This window comes from Euleptes europaea, chromosome 1, assembly GCF_029931775.1.
Source record: "Euleptes europaea isolate rEulEur1 chromosome 1, rEulEur1.hap1, whole genome shotgun sequence".
Taxonomy (NCBI): domain Eukaryota; kingdom Metazoa; phylum Chordata; class Lepidosauria; order Squamata; family Sphaerodactylidae; genus Euleptes; species Euleptes europaea.
This window is the reverse complement of record NC_079312.1, coordinates 134,375,341-134,402,220: the sequence shown is the minus strand read 5'-3', so window position 1 is coordinate 134,402,220 and position 26,880 is coordinate 134,375,341. Positions and strand designations below refer to the sequence as shown.

General features: G+C 43.1%; 1 protein-coding gene across 1 annotated transcript in view; it reads right to left on the bottom strand.

Annotated features, from left to right (window-relative positions):
• Positions 1 to 21,546, bottom strand: part of CCDC40 (coiled-coil domain containing 40) — a 54,255-nt gene extending 32,709 nt beyond the window's left edge. The window contains exons 1-8 of the mRNA XM_056848636.1: positions 21,530 to 21,546; positions 18,509 to 18,575; positions 14,177 to 14,233; positions 12,505 to 13,107; positions 9,023 to 9,140; positions 1,915 to 2,087; positions 1,127 to 1,210; positions 818 to 1,037 (exon numbers count right to left, since the gene is read on the bottom strand). Of these exons, the coding sequence (XP_056704614.1) occupies positions 818 to 1,037; positions 1,127 to 1,210; positions 1,915 to 2,087; positions 9,023 to 9,140; positions 12,505 to 13,107; positions 14,177 to 14,233; positions 18,509 to 18,575; positions 21,530 to 21,546 (1,339 nt within the window). The remainder of the gene's footprint in view (positions 1 to 817; positions 1,038 to 1,126; positions 1,211 to 1,914; positions 2,088 to 9,022; positions 9,141 to 12,504; positions 13,108 to 14,176; positions 14,234 to 18,508; positions 18,576 to 21,529) is intronic.
• Positions 21,547 to 26,880: the final 5,334 nt, after the last annotated feature.

Genomic DNA, 26,880 nt, shown 5'->3' with positions numbered 1-26,880 from the left:
AGCTGGCAGCATGTCTGTTGCACCAGCAGCCTCCAGACAGCAACTTCTACTACAGTAGGTGTGGCAGCCCCCTTCCTGGTGCATCAGCAGAGTTTCTAATCCTGGAAGCAGTTGTCAGCAACAGAAATGGAGCTTGGGGAAGAGAGGCATTATGCAAGCAGGTAAGCATTCTACTATCTAAAGGGGGCTTTTATCTGTGTTCATCATTGCTGCTGCTTCTGGTGACAAGGGCTTGATGTTGGGAGTCTTGTAGAATTTAGCATGGAGGGACAAGGTGTCCCCCATAGCCATTCCTCCAGAGTTCCTGTTAGGGTATTCCATGTCCATTGGCACCAGACTTTACTGGGAGGGAGGGCTCTTTATCCTGGGCTCCCCCTTGTTTTGAGGAAGTACCATCTGACTCAGGGATGTGACAAACCTTGACAGCAGGTTACATTTGAAGTGCAGTACTAAGCAGAGTTACACTAAGTCAATTGAAGTCAATGGGCTTAGAACTATGTAGCTTTGCTTAAAATTGCCTGGTTACTGTTTCTCAGCTGGGTAAATTGGTGATCAGCTAATATAGTAACAAGGAGATTGCCAGAACAAAATTCAACTTGTTCTACTGGTCGACAACCGTATCTGCATTAATATGACCCAACAACTGTATAAAATAATTAAGGCAACATGAGTTCGATGTGTAGAATATTCATAGTCTGCTATGTTAACAGGTACTTCAACAGACCCACTGTTCCCAAACAGTTTTGCAACAGTTTGCCATGTTTACTTTCACAGTCTGCAAAGAGTAAGGAACAAGCTAGCAGTAAATAAACATCACCTTTCTTGCGTTCTTCGTCAGTGCTCTGGCATGTCTTCTTATACATATTTCTGAGGTCTTGCAACTCTTCCTCCAGCTGTCGGCGGACCATAGAGATCTGAGCATGACAACTGTGATTCTTCTCCAAATCCATTTGCAGCCGGGCCAACTGCTGCTGGACTCCATACAGAACCACACCAAGTTCCTCTCTCTCTTTTGTTTTGTTCTTCATGAGAACTGCCTGCAGTCACAAAAGGGAGGGAAAGGGCCTGCTCATGATGACATGAACTAGACAAGAACAAGAGGGAAATCCAAGCAAATATGCCATACCATTTCACGAAGCCCCTCCGTCAGCTTTCCGATCTTTTTACTGAGGTAGGTCTTGAGGGCAGTTTGGAATCTTTTCATCAAAGGCTACAGAAAGAACCAAGAGCCAATGATTAGCAGAAGTAATACCTGCCAACAACTACAGTTCTTACTCAGGATACTTTAACTACATTAACTACATGAGAAGGCTGCTATTTAGGCCATTCAAAACCTTGTAACAGCTTATCTACATGATGAAACTAAAATAAAACTGATTCCTATGACCTTTGGCTAAGGCATCATATTGGATATCCAACCCTCACCTCCAACCTTTGCCTTGGAAAATGCTGACAGATGCCTCAGCCCACAGTATTCCTTTCAAAAAGGATAAAACAAATTAAGGGAGATGGTATCAGAGTAAGAAGCTTTGGGACCATTTGGTAGCAAGACAAAATAGTTCGCCCATCAGGAAAAAATGTGGAGGTGTGTGAAAGCAGAGACACAGCTGCTATACGGGGTCAAGGAAGGAAGGAGAAGCTGGGATCATGATGGGGATCTGGAACTGTGGAAAGCAAATGGGAAAGGGATGCAGAAAAGAGACCACATCCTATAGTCTGACAAGTAGGAGGCTGGGAATAGAGTATATTCAAGAAGACACTTGGGGGGGGGGGAAGGGGGTACCAAGGAATTGCTGACCATGAAAATGTTACAGTAGATCTACATTAATTGCATTTAACCCTAAAATACAGTTAGTGTGTAGCCCAGTTTGATGGCTGCCGACATCAAAGCTAATTCTTGGCATTTGGTCTTACATGCTCGGGATCCAGCACCACCAGCTCTGTTTCCTCCTCTGTCTCTTCACTCCCTTCAGTCTCCCTCTCAACCAAGCGCAATATTTCCTCCTCATTCTCTTCCAAGGCGCCACTTCTACTGAACTGCAGAGACATCAGCTGAAGAGAAGATTCAGAATAGAGAGGGAAGGCAGCTGCTCCAACGACGCATATATTTGGAAGAGAGATAAGTGGCATATGAGACACAGAATGCAACACAGTTGGTAAATAGTATTTCTGAAAGAAGGAATTTATCCTAAGGAAGTTTATTTTCTGTAAAGGTACTAGAGGACTTAAAGGTTGGTATGCCAGCTGCAGGCCTTCCTTAAGTAGTATAGTTTTGCCACCGTTATCCATTCTCTGATCATGTGCTCCTTGGATTACTACAATGCACTCTATGTGTAGCTGCCTTTGCCGAAGCTTCAACATGGAAAATGGGGCAGAAGGATACGATTAATGATATCTTGCCAGATTTAAAAGAACTACAGTGCAATTGACTCACAGGCACAATTCAAAGTCCTGATTAATATCTATAAAACCATAAATGATTTGGGGTCCGGTTACTGAAAGGACTCTCTCAGCGCATTCCTGAGGTTGGGGGCTGAATGGGCATAGGAAGTGGCGTGACCCCTACGCCGGCATCCGTGCCACTTGCGCTGTATAAACTGGCACAAACGCCGGCATTGGGGCACTAACACTGGGCCCCTTGGACTGCAATGGCAGCGCAGCCCTTGGACACTGGCTCAGGCTCCCACCGGTGTCTTCCTGGCGCAAGTCCTCGCACTGGTGTTCCAGAAGGCGTTCCCGGGGCATTCCAACCAGCAGAGAGAGAAGTCAGGATTCAGAATACACACCACATTAATCTCACCATGCACCACAGAAACAATAGTGGCCTCAAAGAGAAACCAACACATCTCCTTCCTTATTTGGAAATGTTCCCAGGACCCTGAACTTCCCTCCTAAGCACACTGAGTAGGACAGGGAGCACACTTCTTAACTAATCTGGCTCCCTCCTCTCTCTCCTGCCTGTGACTCAAATCTCTCTTTATAACTGGGATCAGAATATTTCCCCAAATCTAAGTTCCTATGTACTCCTGCAGGCTCAAACCATGTGTGTGGCTAGGGATGCTTCCTGGCTCTAGATCATGGAATCATAAAGCTGGAAGGGACCACCAGGGTCATCTAGTCAACCCCCTACACAATGCAGGAATTTCACAACCACCTTCCCCACACACACACACCGACCCCTACTCCATGCCCAGAAGATGCCCTCCCTCTCATGAACTGCCTAAGGTCATAGAATCAGCATTGCTGACTAATGGCCATCTAGCCTCTGCTTAAAAACCTCCAGGGAAGGAGCACTTACCACCTCCTGAAGAAGCCTGTTCCACTGAGGAACTGCTCGAACTGTTAGAAAATACTTCCTAATGTCTAGATCAGTGGTTCCCAAAGTGGGCAGTACTACCCCCTGGGGGGCGGTGGGATTCCCAAGGGGGGGATTAAGAGGCAAGAGGGCAGCAGGGGGGCGCTAGAGGTGGCCCCCTTCAATTGTGATGTTCGCTAATTTACAACAGATCAAGCTATGGCACCATGCTGGCAAATTTGATGGAAACTATCAGAATTTTCCCCCAGACTTTGAAGAGCTGGTACCACTGGATCAAGTTCATCAGTTTTATTGAATAAATTTCAACTAAAAAGTTTTAATTTGATTTTGAATAGATGTGCAATTAATTGTTACTGTTTTGCAATTTTATTGTTATTATCTTCTTTAGCGTGCCATGCAATTGGATAGGGTAGGGGGCTCTGGGGTTTCGTTTGTGGAACCAAGGGGGCGGTGGCCCCAAATGTTTGGGAACCACTGGTCTAGCTGGAAACTCTTTTGAATTAATTTTAACCCATTGGTTCTGGTCCGACCTTCTGGGGCAACAGAAAACAACTTGACACCGTCGTCTATATGACAGCCCTTCAAGTACTTGAAGATGGTTATCATATCCCCTCTCAGTCTTCTCCTCTTCAGGCTAAACATACCCAGCTCCTTCAACCTTTCCTCATAGGACTTGGTCTCCAGACCCCTCACCATCTTTGTTGCCCTCCTCTGGACACATTCCAGCTTGCCTACATCTTTCTTAAATTGTGGTGCCCAAAACTAAACACAATACTCTAGGTGAGATCTAACCAGAGCAGAGTAAAGTGATACCATCATTTCACGTGATCTGGACACTATACTTCTGTTGACGCAGCCCAAGATCGCATTTGCCTTTTTAGCTACCGCATCACGCTGCTGACTCATGCTCAGTGTTTGGTCTGCCAGGACCCCAAGATCCTTTTAGCACACACTACTGCTAAGACAAGTTTCCCCCATCCTATAACTATGCATTTGATTTTTTCCTACCTAAATGCAGAACTTTATATTTATCTCTGTTGAAATGCATTTTATTAGTTTTAGCCCAATTCTCCTGTCAAGATCATCCTGTATCCTGGCTCTGTCTTCTACCGTATTTGCTACCCCTCCCAATTTAGTATCATCTGCATATTTAATAAGCATCCCCTCTATGCCTTCATCCAAATTATTTATAAAGATATTGAACAACACAGGGCCCAGGACAGATCCCTGAGGCACTCCACTAGTCACTCCTCTCCAAGTGTATAAGGAACCATTAACGAGCACTCTTTGGGTGCGATCTGTCAACCAATTACAGATCCACCTAACAGTAACAGGATCTAAATAACATTTTCCCAATTTGTCAACAAATTATATATTATCACATGTATCTACCTCTCTAAACTGCTTTGGAACTTCAGCAGGCTTGGCCTCACTGCTCTTCCCTTTGATTTATCTTTTTGGGAGTATTGGCTTCTCAGACACTCAGAATCCAACCTAGAGAATCAGACCTGCACAAATAAGTATCAGCCCTGCTTCACACTCTATCTCTTTGACCTCTTGCCTCCCCTTCTTGAATTAGACACTTTGCACAGCATGTGTAGGCATCTGGAACATTAATCTGTCAGCATGGTCTTGACAGTGTTGAATACTGCATGCTTGATATTGTCACGACTGTTTGAGACTTGCTAATTATTTCCGTCAATAAACTTATATTTGATTTCACTCTCTCCAAGACTCTCAGTACCTCTTACAAGCTTATGCTAGGAGCTTCATCACTTTGTCAACAATCCCAACATTGCCAAAGACTCCTAGGAGCAAGAGGCAGAAGAAGGAAAGTTTTCTTCCCTATGCTCTGGCTACCCTAGTGTGAATTTGGGACCAAATTGGAAAGTGGGCCCTATTTGCATGGGGAACTGTTTACAGCACATGTTTCTTGGACCACATTCAGTAACAGAGGGTGAGTATAACAGGTGCTTAAATTGAGGAATGCCTTCCACATCACAGTTTGCTTGGCACCAGGTTTTACCATTTAGATGCCAGGTGAAAATGTCTTTTTTTTCCCTGGCCAATTGATTTGTTTTTAGTTGCTGTTGTGGTCTGTCTTATTTCGCTAAGCTTTGTTTAACATACTTGGTTACCCTGTTTGCTGTGCACCATTCTATTTTGTTTTATGAGTATTTTCATCATTTTAAATTTTTTTTGCTGATTTTAATATTTTAATGTTACTGTAGTAACACTGATTCATAGGGTCGCCATGAGTCGGAAGTGACTTGACAGCACTTAACACACAGTATTACTAAATTTAAAATTAGTTTTTAAACGTATTACTGCTGCGATGAAGGTTTTATAGATTTTAGTGCTGGTTTTATTACTCTGCTTATTGCAAGAATAGCAGCAAGGGAATCTCCACACAAAGGGATTCTCTGTCTTTCCTCCATTCTCCCTTGCACCTGCCGTTCCCCTCCACCTACCATCACAGTGCTTTTTGCCAGCTTCTCTAAAGAAACAGTAGTAGGTATATTGCTATAGTGATACACCAACTGCTGAAAACAGCAAGAAAAAATCAGCAAAAGCCAACTGGGGGTGGGGCAGAATAATGGGCATGAGGGGAAATGAAAGAAATGTTGCAGGATATGGGCAGGGAGGCCCAGAAATCCACACCATCCCATTCACCCTCTCCCAAAGCTTGCTTTGAGTACAATCTTCCAGGAAAGATTATACCAAAGCAGATTTGGGGGGAAATGCAGCAAATCTGGGGAAAACTTGGAAGGTGGGCAAACGCACAATGATGCCACTGCCTTGGGTGGGGGGTGTACGGAGCAAAACCTCCACATGGAAGCAACCTGGATAAAAAAGTAAACACAGTGGATACGACAATAAACCAACATTGTTATTAGGTGTGCAGTTTCTAACCTGTGTTCTAATTCCGAATTACTTGGGTTAAATCTGTCTTCCTCCTATTACCACTGCTGTTAGGTCATATTTCTGATTATCCAACTAACTTGGATATCCAAAGCATCATGATACAGTATCCTAGTTCAGCAATAACAAAAACCAAACGAAAATAAACAAAAAGGGTTAAAAAACAGAATAATTATAATCTAAGAGGGCTTTCACCGGAGGCAACCACTGGAGGAGGGGGTGACTCACAGGAGATGGGGGTGGTGGGTATATTCTGTACTTTATTTTGCTTTTGCTTTTCTTTTGGATATAATATTATAATGTATACTAAGTTGTTATGTAAATGACTTTTGCATAGCTGTGTGTGTGTTAAGTGCCGTCAAGTCGCTTCCGACTCATGGCGACCCTATGAATGAAAGTCCTCCAAAATGTCCTGTCTTTGACAGCCTTGCTCAGATCTTGCAAACTGAAGGCTGTGGCTTCCTTTAAGGAGTCAATCCATCTCTTGTTGGGTCTTCCTCTTTTCCTGCTGCCCTCAACTTTTCCTAGCATGACTGTCTTTTCCAGTGACTCTTGCCGTCTCATGATGCGACCAAAATACGATAGCCTCAGTTTAGTCATTTTAGTTTCTAGGGTCAGTTCAGGTTTGTTTTGATCTAGAACAGCCCACTGATTTTTTGGGGGGGGGCAGTCCATGGAATCCGTAACACTCTCCTCCAACACCACATTTCAAAGGAATCTATTTTTTTCCTATCAGCTTTCTTCACTGTCCAGCTTTCACACCCATACATAGTAATAGGGAATATGATGGCATGAATTAATCTAGTCTTGGTGGCCAGTGACACATCCTTACACTTCAAAATATTTTTTAGCTCCTTCATGGTTGCCCTTCCCAGTCTCAATCGCCTTCTGATTTCTTGGCTGCAGTCTCCCTTTTGGTTGATGGTGGAGCCAAGGAATAGAAAGTCTTGAACAATTTCAATTTCCTCATTGTCAACCTTAAAGTTGTGTAATTCTCCTGTAGTCATTATTTTTGTTTTCTTGATGTTAAGCTGTAGTCCTGCTTTGGCACTTTCTCTTTTAACTTTCAGGAGTAGTCATTTCAAATCTTCACTATTTTCTGCCAATAATGTAGTGTCATCAGCATATCTCAAATTATTAATGTTCCTCCCTCCAATTTTCACTCCACCTTCATCTAAATCTAATCCAGCTTTCCTAATTATATGTTCTGCATATAGATTGAAGAGATAGGGAAATAAAATACATCCTTGTCTGACACCTTTGCCAACTGGAAACCATTCCGTTTCTCCATATTCTGTTCTAACTGTGGCCTCTTGTCCAGTGTACAGGTTGGCCATCAAAACGATCAGATGTAGTGGCACACCCATTTCCTTTAAAACCAGTCATAGCTTTTCATGATCCACACAGTCAAAGGCTTTGCTGTAATCTATGAAACACAAGCTGATTTTCTTCTTAAATTATATGCTCCAGTAACCAGAGTATATTTGCAATATGATCTCTAGTGCCTCTTCCTTTTCTGAAACCAGCTTGAACATCAGGCATTTCTTGTTCCATATATGGTAACAGCTTTTGATGTAAGATTTTGAGCATCACTTTACTTGCATGAGAAATTAATGTGATGGTCCAATAGTTGCTGCAATCTTTGATGTCTCCTTTCTTGGGAATTGGAATGGAAATGGATTGTTTCCAGTCTGTGGGCCACTGTTTTGTTTTCCATATCTGTTGGCATATTCTTGTCAAGATTTTGATAGACTCCGTTTCTGTGGCTTGGAATAGCTCTATTGATATCCCATCTGCTCCTGGTGATTTGTTTCTCCCGATTACTCTCAATGCAGCTTTCACTTCACTTTCTAAAACTGTAGGTTCTTCTTCAAAAGATTCTTCTTGGAAAGAATCTTTTATCCTTTCATCTCTTCTGTATAGTTCTTCAGTGTATTGTTCCCACCTTTTCTTTATTTTGTCCTGTTCAGCTAATGTATTTCCATGCTAATCTTTCAGTATGCCTAACCGTGCTTTAAATTTCCCTTTGATTTCTTGGATCTTGTGGAACGGATCTTTTGTTCTTCCTTTTTTTGTTGTTCTCTTCTATTTCTTTACACTGGTTATTATAATAGGTCTCTTTGTCTCTACGTGCAAGTTGCTGGAACATTGCACTTAGACTTTTGATTCTATTTCTGTCACCTTCTACTTTTGCTTCTCGTCTATCTCTGGCAATTTTAAGAGTTTCCTCAGACATCCATCAAGGTTTTTATTTTCTTTTGGCTACAGGAATAGTCTTTGCACATTCTTCCTTGATAATATCTCTAGTTTCCACCCATAGTTCTTCAGGTTTACATTCACTTGAACTCAGTAATGTAAATCTATTCCTTACATGGTCTTTAAACTCTTCCGGAATATTGCTTAGATTGTATTTTGGTGCTATGAATGTTTTGGTGTTTTTCTTAAGCTTTATCTTGCATAGCAAATTTATAGGTTATTATAAATGATTAAATAGTACAGATGATAGAATCGAATTGATGAATTAGACTCAAATAGGGATAGAAATTGTTAAAAATATCAAATGATGTTATACTGTATCCTATACTTATCCTTTTTCTTTTTTTGTTATTAATTATCACTCTTTGAAATAATAAAAAAAAAAAAAACCAAGCAAGAAATCACAAGTGCAGGCTTAGCATCGAATTTAAATGCAAGGGTTGAAATTTGCAGTTTTTCAGCATCTACTGGATCAAAACCTGCCGTAATAATAAGTAAAGTCATCTTCAACAGGACTCCGGCTAGTACCTGGCTTCTTTTGATCCTCAATTTGCAGGGGTAAAGCAAATCTCTGGCTGCTGGCTGCTGAAGATGGAGAAGAGATCATTCTGGCCATGGCAATACTCTCAGAGGAAATATGATATAACTTGTCCTGAAAAAAAGACTACTGTCAGAAGAAAATTGCCGAAAGGGTATTCAAGCTTAGAAAGCTGGTTGCTATAACATTCTGCATAAATCTTTATAATAAGTATCAAGTAAGGTAACTTTTGCTAGGACATGGGAAAGCAATTTAAAGAGAGTACACAGGAATGGACAACAAAGGGCCTCCAGGAAGTCTTAATAAAATACAATGAGATGTTTTACTTTAAAAATGTAAGTGAATAGTCCATTTATAGCTCCTGCAATTGCAAAATAAGGTTTGGGAAATTATTACTGTTACAGCTTTCTAAAAACTGCCGAGGTGTCTGCCTCTTCTTCCTCCACCAATGCTGGAAAATGGGAACAAAGATGAGCAGCTACTTCAGCAATATACTGTTTCCACAGCACAGTGCTAATGTACCTGCTGTTGCCCTTTCCTCTCTTTTCTCCAGCCTAAAAGCCAGAAGACAGAGAGGAAGAAAGGAAGGCCAATTGCGGTACCAGTGTTCTATGAGACACGTTCCCCCTTTTAGTCTATAGCTTTTTAAAGATGAAAGGAAGAAAGAGAGAACTGCATCCATGGTTTCCATAAGGCTGCCCTGAATGTATTGGTGGTCAAGGCTGCCCCAGTTATTCTGTCCTTATTGCTGGCAGCCACAGGAATGCCTCACCAGAGATACTGGCCACAGGCAGTCAGGCAAATGCTAGAGTATTCTGACCAAGGATCGGATCCTATCAGCTTCTCCATTGGCAGAAGGGGGAGCAGCGTTCTCCTCCTCGCTGCACCCATGTCCCATGTGGATTATTGTCTACATGGGCACCACAATTGCTGGCATAGTCTTTTCAGGGGGTCGAAAGGGGAGCTTCCTTCCTCTTGTACAGGTGGAAATTCTGGTAGGATCTATTCCAAGGTCAGAACGCAAACCAAGCCTACAAACACCCTATTATGGCTGCAAAACATTACACAAATAGTGTAAACTAATGGGTGGGATTCTGCAATCCAACCAAGGAATGTGCTGATGATTGCTGATGTTCTGGCTTTCCCTTCCTCTCGGCAACGATTTCTGACCCAAGGAAAGTTCATTCCTGGAGCTGAAGGACTCATGTGGAGTAATAATGGGAAGGGGTGAAATCACTCCCTTCTGCCTCTCGCATGACTGGAGCTCTGCTGATGGAAGAGGGGAGCAATTTCACCCCCTTCTCCATCCCCATTACATCCTCCTGACCTGTATGGCTATTACTCCACGTGGGTCCCATGAACCCGGGAATAAACTGGAACCCTGGACTGGAAAGGATTCCTGATGGCAGGGGAAAGCCAGGATGATCTGTGATCCTTGCAAGATCACTATACTGGATCTAACCCACTAACAAAATATTACGCTTCCAAAGCCTATGCCATTATCTTAAAGAGTGGGATTAGAACTAACTGAAACTCAGGGACTTAGAACTAACTGAAACTCAGTGATCCTGCTAACTGAGAGTTGATGAGACATCTCTCACAAGCCTGAAATTTCCTGATAATGAAATGACACAAAAGGCGTGGAGCCAAAGAGACAGCTCATGAGGAAATGCTGCTATTGGAATCTGAAGGAAAAGCTCTCACTATAAAAGAACAGGCAACATGATTTGCTCTTAATTAAATATTGTTGTTTGACCTTACGTAAAGTTGTTGGTCACAGAAGCTAAAGTGCTGCAGCAATTTAATCTTCTTGTCCCTCATACTGGAAATTCTACCAAGAGTATAACAGTCATGACCTAAGGGGCAATATGTTCACAAGGATGTGGAAGTATAGACCCCATATCAATTTTCCACAGTCAACTACCCTTCTACTGTGGCTCTTAATATCAAATAACTACCCACTCTCCTACCCTCATGTGCCAATATGTGCCAACACTAAGAGAGGTACCTTAGTAAAATTCCTCACAGGATTCGATCAGGACCAGATCTGGTTCAAGGAAAGTACCGTTTATACCCATGTATAAGCCGACCCGCGTATAAGCCGAGGTGCCTAATTTCTCCCCAAAAATGGGGAAAAATTAGGCACCCCCGTATAAGCCGAGGGTCGGCTTATAACCCCTCCCCCCCCCCGCAGGCTTACCTGACAGGGCCCTCCAGCGGCGAGGGTCCGGCGGCGGCGTGGCCCGGGGGGGCCTGGGCAGCCTTCCTGCGGCTGCAGGAGGCTGCCCCAGGCAGCTCCCGGCGGGAGGAAGCGGCGGCGAGGCCCAGGGGGACCCGGAGCAGCCATCCTGTGGCTGCAGGAGGCTGCCCAAGGCCCCTCCCGCCTGGTAAAAATGGCGGGGGGGGCGGGAAGGGCCGGGGCAGCCTTCCTGCAGCTGCAGGAGGCTGCCCAAGGCCCCTCCCGGCCAGGAAAAATGGCGGGGGGGGGGGGCGGGAAGGGCCGGGGAAGCCTTCCTGCGGCTGCAGGAGGCTGCCCAAGGCCACTCCCGCCCGGAAAAAATGGCGGGGGGGGGGCGGGAAGGGCCAGGGCAGCCATCCTGCGGCTGCAGGAGGCTGCCCAAGGCCCCTCCCGCCTGAGAAAAATGGCGGGGGGGGGGCGGGAAGGGCCAGGGCAGCCATCCTGTGGCTGCAGGAGGCTGCCCAAGGCCCCTCCCGGCCAGGAAAAATGGCGGGGGGCGGGAAGGGCCGGGGAAGCCTTCCTGCGGCTGCAGGAGGCTGCCCAAGGCCACTCCCGCCCGGAAAAAATGGCGGGGGGGGGGGCGGGAAGGGCCAGGGCAGCCATCCTGCGGCTGCAGGAGGCTGCCCAAGGCCCCTCCCGCCCGGAAAAAATGGCGGGGGGGGGCGGGAAGGGCCGGGGAAGCCTTCCTGCGGCTTCAGGAGGCTGCCCAAGGCCCCTCCCGGCCAGGAAAAATGGCGGGGGGGGGGGCCGGGGAAGCCTTCCTGCGGCTGCAGGAGGCTGCCCAAGGCCGCTCCTGGCGGCAGGAAGCGGCACGGGCCCGGCGGCGGCGGCGACGGCGGTAAGTTTCCCCCCTCCCTCCTCCCTCCTCCCCCCCGTATTGTCCCGCGTATAAGCCGAGGCCGGCTTTTTCAGCCCATTTTTGGGGCTGAAAAACTCGGCTTATACGCGAGTATATACGGTAAGCCTGATGCATTCTCCTATACCAGTAGCAACCCAGGAGGAAGTTGAGTTCCTGGGCATGTCAGCACCCTTCCCACTGTGCCACCAGAGAAGCACTTGATTTTGATCAGAAGATATTGGTTATCAGCTCTCACCTATTTTTTCCTCTTATGCCTCATTAACTAGTCTCAAAGGAATCTGCAACATCAGAACCACCTCATGAAGATGACACACAGAATAGACTGTACACCCAGGAAGGACAAATTCCTATGGGTCATGTCCAGAGTCACTCACCTCTGAAAAGGAGGGCTCTGTGTGTTCAGGGATGGTGCTTAGCTCACCAGTCTCTGCTGGGAGTTTTTCCTCAGTGACTGCTGTACGAGCACCTTCTGCCTCTTTCTCCATGCCAACTGTAGGAGTACCTTCTGCCCCTTCCTCCATGACAGCCACAGAAACAGCTTCTGCCCCTTCCTCCACAGCAGCCACAAGAGCACCTTCTGCCCCTTCCACGACAGCAGCTGTAGGAACACTGTCTGCGTCTTCTTCCGTAACAGCTGTAGGACCACTTTCTGCCCCTTCCTCCACGGCGGCCACAAGAACACCTTCAGCCTTTTCCTCCACAGCAGCTGTAGGAACACCTTCTGCCCTCTCCTCCATAGCAGCCATAGGAACACCTTCAGCCCCTTCCTCCAAAGCAGCCGTAGGAACACCTTCTGCCCTTTCCTCCATAGCAGCCATAGGAACACCTTCAGCCCCTTCCTTCAAAGCAGCCGTAGGAACACCTTCTGCCCTCTCCTCCACAGCAGTCATAGGAACACCTTCAGCTCCTTCCTCCACAGCAGCCGTAGGAACACCTGCCCCTTCCTCCTCGGCATGACTGTCTTCTGGCTGTAATAACTAAAAATATTTGAAACCTGAACACTAAACAGCAGCATTGAAATAGTTCATATACTATCCTGCAAGATTCAGCAAAACATTAAAGGACATGTTGAATTTTAACTACATTTGCCTTATTGACATGAGAGTGATTATTTGGGAATTCAGAGTTTTAAACAAGAACCAGAAATGCAAGTAATTTTCATATTTCTTTGACTGAAAACCAAACGAAAATGTTGTTGGTAAATAAAAACAGAGAAAAAGAAAATGGCCAAGGAAAGTATTTTGTTAATCTGTTCTGTGATTTGTAAATTTACAGGATTGGTTCCCATCTGATGAGTCATAAATACTCACCACTGGGGCTACTCCATCATCCAGATTTGCGCCACTTGTATCTTCCAGCTGCGCAGCCTATTTGATAAATACACAGAGAAAATAACACTATGAGAGTGAACAGGCACATTAGAATTTAGCCCTTAAACCTTATTGCATTTTACCAATACCCTATCAATTCACCATTTATATATAGGATTCAAAAGTACCCGTGTGTGACTACTGTAGTATTGCTGAGACTTCAGTGGGACACAATGTCATACAGTCCACTCTCCAAAGCAGCCATTTTCTCCAGGGGAACTGATCTCTTTCGTCAGGAGATCAGATGTATTTCCAGGAGATCTACAGGCACCGCCTGGAGGTTGGGTTTCGCATACACCCCTTTGACCCCAGAGCCATTGCAAGGGATGGACAGTCAGTGCTGTAGCTAGCCTCTCTGCTCAAGCCAGGCAGTGCCCCTAAACGAAGTGGCACAGAAGTGTCTCTGGGGGGAAATCATCTGAGCACCCTCTCTGCTTGAGTTAGGGGCTTCCTTTAGAAATTCACTTTTCTTCTTTCACCCAAAAAATTAACTGAGAGCATTGGAATTATATAGGGGAAAATGTGACAGAGTCAAAAGAGACCGCAAAGTATTATTGTTGAAACAAGTGAAAACAACTTGTCTATCAACTACCACAAACAGGAAGGCATGTTTTTAACTTCAAGATGTTAGAAATGTACTGAATTTCTTTCCAAATGAGGAATGATAAACACTCACTGCTATGCCCACTCCATCTTCTTGATTTGGACCACTTGGGTCTTCCGGCTGGGCATCCTATTAGATAGCACACAGAAGAAAACAGCATTTTATGGTGAATTGGCACAGTCAGATCTCTTCTTAAACTTTGTTGCACTTTACATCTACCATGCAGAACAGACCCCTAAATAGAGCACGCAGAAAGACCCATGTGACTAATGCAATGCTTCTAAACTTAAAAATGCATCTACTCACAGAAAATAAAAAGATATCAGTTAAATAAATGGCTTTAAGATGTAAAAGACAATTTTAGTCCTACAAGCTAATAACAAAACATAAAGCAAATATAGTATATAAAAAAATCCTTACAATTGTAATTCCTGCACTATTAATGTGGCTGGCTAGCATGCAGATGTTCCGGGTACCTAAAAGAGCAGAGAAACTGAGAAGGTCCCTGCTGACTGTGGGATCCCTGGAAATATGCAGGAAAATAATGGTCTCTTGCACTGAACACCCCCCCATCCCAAACTGGGAGGTGGCTGAGTGCTATATACAAGTGCTGCCATCAAGATGTTTTGAAAAACTGTTTGCGGAATGTCGTAGCTAATACATCTGCCAGCAGTATTATAATAGACCACTGTCATCCAAGTGTTTGTGCACTAAATTATATGTGCCCAGGCATTATATGTGGCAGAGCAATTTTTTTAAAATAGCTTATTTTTTCTTCACAAATATATAACGACAGTAAATTACAGAAGTTATAAGACTTGGCATGGTTTTCCAATAGCTATAATTATTGAATGAATATTACTGCAGTTAGTATAACAAAGCAAAAGAAGGAGAAAGGGGAAAGAAAAACACAGAAGTGAAAAAAAAATCAAAAGGAAAGAAAGGATGAGTGGAGCAGGACACGATACCGAATTTAAAGTGATTTTCCCCCCTTACAGTTTAGAGTTTGTTACAATTCATATACAAAAGACTTGTTTGTAAATCAGCCAAATGTCTTGAAAGAGGGTGTTACAACCAAGGTAGCAAACCCCCCATATGGATGGTGGATCTGCTTGGTAGACAGGTGGTGAATTTTGTATATTTCAAGCTATATATTCCAAGCTTTTCCACACGGGTTACATACTGTTAGGAAGTGGGGGTTTTCCCACTTCTCCACAGCATTGAGGTGCTTTTGTGCACCTTCTGGATTTTCCCTGGCTTTCCTCTGATCTTTGCCAACCCTACTTTGCTGCAAAGTTTTGGGAATGACCACAGCAAAGCAGCAAAGCCTGGATGGATGCCAGCCAGGCAGAAACTTTAGATATTCATGTCCTGTCCGCATGGTAGGTATTTTCCCGGCCCAGGCCCCATAGTGGTCATTTCCCCCTGCAACCAGTTTTTTGGGTTTTTTTAAATTAGCAATCGAATATAATTATAACAGTGTTTCTATCAGGTTCCCTAAACTTCCAGCTTTCATTAAAAAAAGAAGAAGTCTGCACCCATTAGTTGCAGAGTAATATTCCTTTCCCCTTATATCTCTGCAACAGAAGGGAATAGAGGCTTACTTTAAAAACAAAAAAATGAAAGCCAGTACCTGATTCACTTATTATTATAATGCTATAGCAATATTCAATTGCTATTTTTTTAAAAAAAGAACCTGGAAAACTAGTGGTGCTGGGGCGGGGGGAATAATCGCTGCTGGGAGATTGGAAGCAGGGGAAATGTAGGGATACCTGTCATATGGAAGCCATGTTGTTGTTGCTGTGCTGTATCAGCTACCGCAGTAGGTAAGGTAAAGGTCCCCTGTGCAAGCACCGGGTCATTCCTGACCCATGGGGTGACGTCACATCCCGACGTTTCCAAAGCAGACTTTGTTTGCGGGGTGGTTTGCCAGTGCCTTCCCCAGTCATCTTCCCTTTACCCCCAGCAAGCTGGGTACTCATTTCACCGACCTCGGAAGGATGGAAGGCTGAGTCAACCTTGAGCCGGCTACCTGAAACCAACTTCCGTTGGGATCGAACTCAGGTCGTGAGCAGAGCTTTTGACTGCAGTACTGCAGCTTAACACTCTGCGCCACGGGGCTCCTGCTACCGCAGTAGCAATGAGGAAACCACCCAAGCCCATCCCCATGTGGAAAACACAACCATCTGTATTTTGTTAGACAGTTCCAGGAAGAGTGCCAGTAGTTCCTCCTTTTTTTGGCCTAACTGAATGGCATTTTGGATTCCTCTACTCAAAACTGAGTGCATTGGTTTGTAATCATTTCTAGAATTGCATCAACTACTTCAACTACTACACACCCAAACTTTCATTGTTATTGTTCTTAAAGTATCTCTGCATTTTAAGGAGTTCTTGAAGCATGAAAACTTTGTAATGAAGTTGTCAAGAATATCCAACGAAGGAACTGACTGAAATGTGTTTTTAACTAGAAACCTATTGTGTATGAACGAGCACATGTACGTCCTTGATCTGCTGAGATGTTTTTGTTGCATTACATATTGTTATTCTTTCATAGTTTATGAGTTGTGTGTCACACACAATTATTGGTCTGATTTTCTGCTTTCTCCCCCACGTTGCTGTTGCAGTAGACAGTTGAATACAGAGAGAAGCCTCAGCCATCTAGGTAGGGAATTAGGCTGATACCTTCTCTTCAACCTGGGGCCTAATGGTGATGGGGAAATAGGTGTTCAAGAATGCCTCAGGCTCCCTCATAAATATAATCAATACAGAGGGAAGAATTGTTCTCCTACTCTTCAACAGGCTCCTTTAATAGGAATGTCCCTTGGCAGTTTAAAAAAAATAGAAAGTCAATATTTGGCCTTCTCTAGATATTTTTAGTAAGTCATGAAAAGCAACATATCCCTATAAGAATAACACAGCAAAGATTGCTAACAGTCATGTTGGTTCATATAATATTTTTTTAAAACCCAAGTCATATCATTCATTTTTCTTAGGACCAACCTAAAGATAACAAAATAGCATGTTGTAGAATTCCCCAGAACTGTTAATCAGGCTCGATGTTCAGTCCAAAAACAAAATGGATGAGGGAGAAGAATGCTTCAGGATATGCTTACCAGAGCTTGGAAGCAAAGTAGAATTGGTCATGGTCAGAATTTGGATGGGACACCACCAATGAAGACGGGGTTACTCCCCTGAGAAAGACAATGGCAAGCCACTTCTGCTCATCTCTTAACTGGAATGTCCCATGGATGGGGTTGTGACTTGACAGCACATTCTTCTTCTTGGTGGAGAAGCCCCTGGTCTATAGTTTGTGTGTGCAAAGTGCCATCAAGTGGCAGCTGACTTATGGTGACCCCAACAAGGGGCTTTCAAGGCAAGTAAGAAGCAGAGGTGGTTTGCTATTGCCTTCCTCTGCAGTTTTCTCCTTGGCGGTCTCCCTTCTAAGTACCAACCCTGCTTAGTTTCCAAGGTCTGATGAGAGCAGGCTATACCATGATGCCTTCCCGCCCAGTCTACAGTTTAAAGAATCTTAAAATTGAATACAGGATGTGTTCAGGGCTGTCTTAGCCAATGGGCAACTCGGGCTGCTGCCCTGGGCCTTACGTTGGGTGGGGCCTCCTAACCATCCACAGCCCCCCAAAAGAGCAATTTCCCACAGCTGCTGTCACTCATGCCCACCCCATCTGGGACTCAGGCAGCTGGCTTGAACTGGCAGTGGTGGCCCCTGCCAACAGTTAGTCAGATGTCAAAATATATTGTCTTTATGAATATACCATCTCACTGCCTGCTAGTGGTTTCAAAGTTGAATCCCTGTTCTCATAGTGCTAAATAATCCCTCTGGAAAAAGTAAGTACAACTGAAGGAGATATTTATAACAAAAACAGCACTTTCTAACTATGTATCAGAGAACATAATTTTGGACAGGAATTTTTATTAATGCCTCAGCAGATGTGGCCTGATTGCTCAATTCCTGAAGGTTAATAACCCCATAGTTGTTTCTTAAGGGGGGGGGGGAACACAAGAACTGAAACAATGGATTATTCATCCCATATGGCTTCTTTATTTCCCAGTCCAGATAAAATAGCTCATAAATTTTAAAGAACTCATGCATATATATTTTTTACAAAACTGTCACCAGAGTTGTATTAGGATGAATAAAATAAGTATTACAAAGTAATCTCAAAGTGCTAAGTAAATAATAATATTTTCATCCTTCAGGGATTCAAAATGTATTACTTCTTGGAGCCTTACACCACTGACCAACATCATTACCACAATATCATAGGACATTGTGTTTCAGTAGTAAAATGTGCACAATTTAAAATTACCTTTAAAAATATATCTGGTTCAATCAGTATACCATTTTAATACTCCAGCATATAAAAAGCCTTGTGTTTACATTACCCCTTTGTTAGTTGCAAGCAGCTCTTCATCCCCATCTTCTGCAGTGTGTCCATGCTCTGGCGATGTGCTTTATTTTAAATTAAAGAAAATATTTTAACACAGTATATACACTGTGTATATTAACACTGATATACATTTTTTCAAAAGGTATGGATGGGGGCGTTCATATCAATGCCATTTCCTTGGCCATCTGCATGGGAAAACCACCAATATATATAAGGATGACAGCAAACATGTGCACTTATCCCATCTCACCAAAGGCAATTTGGTATTTCGGTGTTAAATTCACAGTAAAATCAAAATGCCCCAAAGAGATGATAGACCAGGGACGGATCTGGGAATAACGTACACCCTACCCCTTGGTCCTTTCCACAAACATGTGTGAGATTGGAGGGAAAACTTGCACCAAGTATTGTTATACATGGATACTGAGCAATATTTGACCTTAGGGAAAGGTAAAGGGAGATGCATGTCATAAAATGGAAGAGTAAAGTAGAAATCTGGGAGACCCCAAGAGTTAGTCATGTGGGGATAGAGGAGAAAAGTAGAGAAAAGCCTGGTTGTCAGTGACCCAGTAACTGTTGTATGATGACTGTACAGCAGGGATGGGGAATGTCAGACCCAGGGGCAGTTTAAGGCCCGCGAAATCATTTGGTCTGGCCCTTTGTGGGTCCTGGCAGATCCCTAGCTCAGAAGGATCTACGACTGGCGATCCGCCCCCTCCCGCGGACAGCAATAGCATCTATTCAAGGTGGATGTGAGTTTGTTTTGCTGAGAAAAGGAACCTTTTTCCCCCGGAGTGCGCCACCGGTTGGTTGGATGCCTGCCTGCTTGCCTGTGCCGGGGGGGGGGGGGTCATCTGGGGCTCCGCCTGCTTGGGGCTTGGTCAACTAATTTTTAAGTTGATCATTTTGCATGGCCCACGAATGATGTTATAAATATCCAAATGGCCCTTGGTGGAAAAAAGGCCCCCACTCCTGCTGTATAGGATAGGATGGTATGAGGACTTTTTATGGGGATGGGAGAGGGAAACAGACAAAGGAGGGTAGTGCTTTTTCAGAAAAATCATTTCACTGGATGTGGTGAGAATGGGCATGGGATTGTTGAAAGGGTTCTGTTTGGAGGGACTTGTTTTCCTCACTCTTTCCCACTTACAGTTTGGACTATAAACGTTCCCTTACTCTGAATTCAGGACAGCAGCCCGGTTGGGATAAGTGGGTGTATTGCCCCACCTGGCACACTGATTCCACCCACTTTTGACTTTTGGAGAGGGGCATCCCAATTTGTTTCATTTCCTCTGAAATAATGAGAGTTTAAACACCCCTCGCTGGCAGTCAGGACTCCCAAAAGTAGCCGGACACCAAACTCTGAAGTTGGTTCCTTATTCACATTTCCTAGTTCCTGAATGATTTTGAGGACATTTCAAAAGCTCTGCACCCCAAAATATGGATTGAACTACCACATATCATACACCCCCACATTCAGGGGACTGTGCCCTTCGAGATGGCACATGCTGGGTCCTGGTCCAAAGTACGGTTCTTGTGCCAGTGGCTCCCAAGTGGGGTGACCCAGGACAGATGCCCATACAGACACTGCACCCCAAAATAATGTTTGGACCACCCCAAATGACACATCCGCACACTCCAGAGACTGTCTCCTCCAAGAAGGGAACCAGCTTCAGCCTCCTGTTTGGCAGGGTGTTTAAAGGAGGTTACGAGAAAGCATTCAAACATCTGTAGTTAAATCTAGCTTTCTCTTGTCATGCTTTACCCACCTGTAGACATTGAAATACATATATATACTTGGGCTTGGTGAAAAGGTTATACATGTTTCTGTTGTTTACAAGCAACAAACGATTTTTCCATCCACTCCCTTTGAAGCTCTGTCTGGAAATACAGCAGCCCTCATCCTCACTGTGTGTGTGTTGTGTGTGTGTATTAAGTGCCGTCAAGTCGCTTCCAACTCATGGCGACCCTATGAATGAAAGTCCTCCAAAATGTCCTGTCTTTGACAGCCTTGCTCAGATCTTGCAAACTGGAGGCTGTGGCTTCCTTTATTTAGTCAATCCATCTCTTGTTGGGTCTTCCTCTTTTCCTGCTGCCCTCAACTTTTCCTAGCATGACTGTCTTTTCTAGTGACTCTTGTCTTCTCATAATGTGACCAAAATACGACAGCCTTTAGTCATTTTCGCTTCTAGGGTCAGTTCAGGCTTGATTTGATCTAGAACCCACTGGGTTTTTTTTTGTTTTTTTGGGCAGTCCACGGAATCTGTAACACTACCCTTCAGCAAGGAAGGGAGGTTACTTATTGCCCTGCTTTTGTTTCAAAATGTGTCTACAGAAGACAATCTAAATGTTCCCCCAGCCTTTCTGGGGCTCCCAAGAATCTCCTGAGCCAACGATTAGCAGCTGCGGTTGCTTTGCAGCACAGCCGCGCGACTACATTTGTTGGGCTCCGCTTTGTCTAGTCCACAACGGTCACGTCCAGAAACTCCTTTTAAAATGGCAGCTGCATTTAATGGGATCACTTAAAGGATATTCTTTGGTTTAATCCCCTATATATATTTTGTATTAGGGCTATATTAAGGTATTGAATTAACAATATTAGACAAGATAAGTATATACTAATCAAATAAGATGGGGATTAGTTTTGTTGGCAAAAGTATATACAATTTAAATTAAGGGGGAAGAGAGTGAGGGGGAAGTCATTTTATGTTTTAACTACTCTAATTATTTCCTTTTTATTGCCTTATCAAACTTGATGTTTTTATATATGTTAATGAAATGAAGAAAGCAATAAAAAATGTTATTAAAAGAAAAAGGGCAGCTGCATTTCTTCAAGTAACGAGGTAGGGAACCAGCCGCCACACACTCCCAAAGGTAACTAACCTCCACCTTCAGCTTGACGTTTTTCAGGACCCCCCCCCCCCCGCCCACCCAATCCTAGCGAGACCCGACGCACGCACTCTGCAAACCAAACGCTTCAAAACGGGCCTAAACGCGTTTCTTTTTTCTCGCTCACCCGCGGCTCTCCTCCATCCTCGCCTCTGTTGCTAAGCGACGCTAGCAACATCCAGAAGCCGGGCCTTGACTCTCCCCTCCCACCTCAAGAGGTTGGACTGAACCATGCCTGGGAATGGGGGGGGGGAGGAAGAGAAACGGTTACACCCAACGCATTCCAGCGAGAGGAGGCCGCAGCTGACCGAGACAAAGAGATAGAAAAAAGCTAGACTGGCTCGCAATATGAATTTCCGGTAAAGGATGAATGTCGCTCATTAACTTTAGCATCTGTAGGATGACTGAAAATAAACAGGATTGGATTATTCCCAGTGGGTCGCCGTGTTAGTCTGCCTGCAGTAGTAGAAAAGGGCCAGAGTCCAGGAGCACCTTAAAGACTAACACAAATGTTTTCTGGCAGGGGATGAGCTTTCGTGAGCCACAGCTCACTTCTTCAGAATTGGATTATGACAGCATGGGAAATTACTCTCGTGCCTAAACTGTAATATCACTCATGAACTCACTGGATTGGATTATGACAGCATGGGAAATTACTCTCGTGCCTAAACTGGATTGGATTATGACAGCATGGGAAATTACTCTAGTGCCTAAACTGGATTGGATTATGACAGCATGGGAAATTACTCTCGTGCCTAAACTGTAATATCACTCATGAACACACATGAAGCTACCTTATACCGGCAGCGACTCTCCAGGGTCTCAGACACAAGGGTCTTTCACATCACCTTTTTGCCTGGTTCCTTTAACTGGAGATACCTGGGATTGAACCTGGGATCTTCCGCATGCCAAGCAGAGGCTCTACCACTGAGCCACGGCCCTTCCCCAAAAGAGAATTACACATCTAGATGATATATTTGTGTGTGTAAAGTGCCTTCAAGTCGCAGCCGACTTATGGCGACCCCTTTTTGGGGTTTTCATGGCAAGAGACTAACAGAGGTGGTTTGCCAGTGCCTTCCTCTGCACAGCAACCCTGGCCTTCCTGAGTGGTCTCCCATCCAAATACTAACCAGGGCTGACCCTTCTTAGCTTCTGAGATCTGACGAGAATCACACTAGCTTGGGCCATCCAGGTCAGGGCTAGGTGATATAAGGGCTTATGAATTTATGGGGAAATGGACTTTGTGAAGGTTTTTCGCATTTTTTAAAACTTTGTAATGAGTGGTCCTTTTGCCTGTTTGTATATTTTCCTCCATTTTATTTCTTTTTTCCCCTTAGCTGACAACAACCATTCTACAGACCACAAAAGCTTAAACTGGAATATTTTTTTCCTAGTCATTATAGTGCCATAAGACTCCTATTTCTTTTCTTTAAAACAAAGCAAGAAAAGGAAATCTGACGAAGGGAGCTTTGCTTCTCAAAACCATATGCCCTTAAAATCTTGTTGGTCTCTATGGTGCTGGTGGACTCAAATCTAGTTCTTCTACTACAGAACCTTAGCGCAGCACCTTAGAGACCAAAATGATTTTCAGGGCATATGGTTTTGATAGTCAAAGCTCCCTTCGTCAGATTTCCTTTTCTTGCTTTGTTTTAAAGAAAAGAAATAGGAGTCTTATGGCACTTTAAAGACCAGGAAAAAATTATTCCAGTATAAGTTTTGTGGACTGTAGAATGGTGGTTGTTAGCAAGAAAAAGAAAGAAAATGGAGGAAAATATACAAACAAACAAAAGGACCACTCATTACAAAGTTAAAAAAAGTGAAAACCCTTCATAAAATCCATCTTTCATATCCCTCTTTCATACCCGATTTTTCTAATTTCATCAGTCTTGATTCAGACTAATCAATCTTGATTAGTCCATGCAAATATTTTTCTCATTTGAGGACATAAATAGGAACTGCATGCCAAACATATGTTTCTAACATTTTGTAAAGAAAGGAAATAGCTTCAGTAAGTCAAAAACTGTGGGCAGCCCAACTCTCAAACTATGTGAGTTCTCCTGTATGTTGTCATTTACAGTCTGGAGTGTTTATCCAATATTGAAAATGGAAGTTTCAAAACCAAGGGATTATAATAAGCAGGGACAGTTCTTTTTTGGAACTAATGTACCCTTTTGATATATTTTTATCATTTGTAGCTTGTTTGGTCTCCATATAGGAATGTTTGTCTCATCCTGGATTTAAACAGTTCTTGTCCTACAAATGATTATATTGGAGAAATTCCAGGAGCCAATTTAGAGCACCATTTGTCCTAGAACTTAAAACCAGTAGTTAGCAACTATTGATTTATTTGCATTACTTACAGTCCGCCTTTCTCACTGGGACTCAAGGCAGATTATACAGAATGAATCAATACAGTCAACAAGATGGGACATTCAATAAATAATTAAATAGGATTAGGATTGTAGAAGTCTGGAACCAATCAGAAATCTAAAAGAATAGAATTGAAGCAAAGCATAAGTATTAACATTACACATTAAATGATACAAAAATTACATAGTATGATCCTACATACAGCAAGGTATACACAATAGCATAGACCATAATCTCTAATTATTTATCAAAGTAACTTTGTAAACTATTTCATACAATGCAACCCCATAACCTTGATCAAAAAGCCTTCTTAAATAATTCAGTTTTGCATAGTTTGCAGAAGGCCAGGGGAGTGGGAGCCCTCCTGACCTCTTTGGGCAGGCCATTCCATAAGGTGGGTCCAACAATGGAGAAAGTACGTGTATGGGCATTTGTTGATTTTGCCCATTTGCAGGCTGGCAACTGTAGAAGATCCTGCTCAGATGAGCAAAGGTGTCAAGGCGGAGCATAGGGGTACAGGCGGTCCAAAAGACTTGAGGGAACAAGACCATGAAGGGCTTTGTAAGCGAAGGCCAGTATCTTTAATTGAGCCCGGTAACTAATGGCAGTCAATGGAGTGATTGCAGAATGGGAGTAATATGCATGCTGCGACTAGCTCCATCCAGTTAATCTCTTCTAAAGAATACGGTTTGCAATAGGATTATTGTATGTTAAGTGCCCTCAGTTATTTTTTAAAACTTTACAAGTAATGGATTATCTTTTGCTAACTGCAAGGTCATTTGTACCAATTTACATTACCTCTGACCTGATGCAATACTTACCAAATTGATCCACAATGTGGCACCCATAGGCACATTGGTGTCCTCCAAGGTGTTTCTTTCCCAGAACACCTCTTCCCCAAAGCGCTAACGTTGGCTTTCCTCCACCTTATTAGAGTAGGAAGACCTTCAAAAGATCCCAGGAGACATAACCTGCTCATTTGACATAGCTGCCCCAACATAGGAGGACACTTGGCTTGGAACCTCTGAACATTGTCATTGCCTCCCCTGGTAACAATATTGACCCCACCTCCCATGACAGTCATGCTGTGGTGTTGCCCACTAGCATTATTAGAATTCATAGCTCAGCATGGTTGGGGATTCCTGCAATACATTTTTTATATTACCTTTTAATATTCAAATAAACAAATGGTAACAAATTTGTACTTAAATATAGAGCAATTTTCAGAGAGTTCGTACTCAAACACTAATAGACACACTCCAGTATCTTATATAGATTAATGTTTCTTATGGGTGGGTTTAAATAGCATTTAAGACTGTCAAACATGTATAATTCATGGACAAATCTTTAATAGGCAAGTTGCAGTCTCATAAAAATGCACACAGTGAAACTAGAACAAGCAGGTCTAGCAACATACAGCTGTAGTGCAGAAGATTTATAATATCTGGTTGAATAGATGTGTATGCTTTCCTGCAAGCAGCCATTTTTTCACTTTTTGGTTTGGAAGAGTTGCTCTGGGTAGCCTGCAGAAGAAAATTAAAAGCTGCTCAAAACTGCCATATTAGATTAACAAGAACGCATTCAGGTTTACAAAAGTCAAATATGCTTAACTACTGGATAAAACTAAATCAGTTATAAGTATACGTTCTCTTATAACTGAATATGGAAGAAATGTTGAACTTTTTAAAACTGCATTTTGAGAGGGATTTTTCATAATCCCTTTAATATCTGGCGATAATTTCTTTAGTTGTGCCTTTTCCTTTTGCTAAGTCATTTATGTTTTAATACAAGGAAAGTATTGAGTTTGGGATTATCTGAAATAGTAATCAGAATCGCTTGCCATCATGCACCCAATTAAGTGCATTATGTTCACAATCCATTTAGTTAAATTTATAGCCTGCCTTTCACTGAGACTCAAGGCTCATTACAAAATATAGAAAACAATTCAACAAAACATCCAGCAAACAACGCAATAGTATTAGGGTTATAGACCAGTGCAGTCCTAGAAAGACTCACATCCTTCTAAACCCACTGACTTAAATGCATTTAAAAAGGATTCAGGTTTGCTCTAAAATAAAACGCTACAACCCTCCCATGTCTCTAATTTCCGAGAAAGAATCTCTGCAAAAAATTATTCACTCTTTGCATCTGAATAAAGTATATGCTAGTATAAACTTCGTTAGTCTTTGAAGTGCCATTAGACTGCCGTTTTATTTTGCTGCAGCAGACTAACCTGGCTAACTCTGGAATTTACGGGTAACACTTTTATATTTTGAGTTTAAATTAGGTCAAGTAGAAAAAATATTACTTTTATAATTTAGATTATAAGAAAGTGTGATATATAGTTAAACTTATATATGAAATATTATAATGAATTAGAACTTAATTACAAAGGGAACCACAGATATATAAAATAGATAGAGGAGGGGGAGGGGAAGTCAATAAGATAGAATTATTTGTAGCAATTAGACAAAGATTCTTGTTGGTTATCCGGGCTGTGTGACTGTGGTCTTGGTATGTTCTTTCCTGACGTTTCGCCAGCAGCTGTGGCAGGCATCTTCAGAGGAGTAACACTGAAGGACAGTGTCTCTCAGTGTCAAGTGTGTAGGAAGAGTAATATACAGTCAGAAAGGGGTTGGGTTTGAGCTGAATCATTGTCCTGCAAAAAGTATCAAAGGTAATGTGCTAATCATTGTCCTGTAAGTATCAAGATAATGTGCTAATGAGGGTGTGGTATGTTAATATGGAACTATTGTATCCTGAAGTGATCTGCTAATCCGCATGGCTATTGTGGACTGTAGTCTTTGTTAGTCTGGAGGTTTTCAGGACAGGAAGCCAAGTCTTATTCATTCTTAAACTCTCTTCTTTTCTGTTAAAGTTGTGCTGATGTTTATGAATTTCAATGGCTTTTCTGTGCAATCTGACAAAATAGTTGGTAGAATTGTCCAGTCTTTTAGTGTCTTGGAATAAGATCCTGTGTCCTGTTTGTGTCAGTCCATGTTCAGCCACTGCTGATTTCTCAGGTTGGCTCAGTCTGCAGTATCTTTCATGTTCTTTTATCCTTGTTTGTCTGCTGCGTTTTGTGGTCCCAATGTAAACTTGTCCACA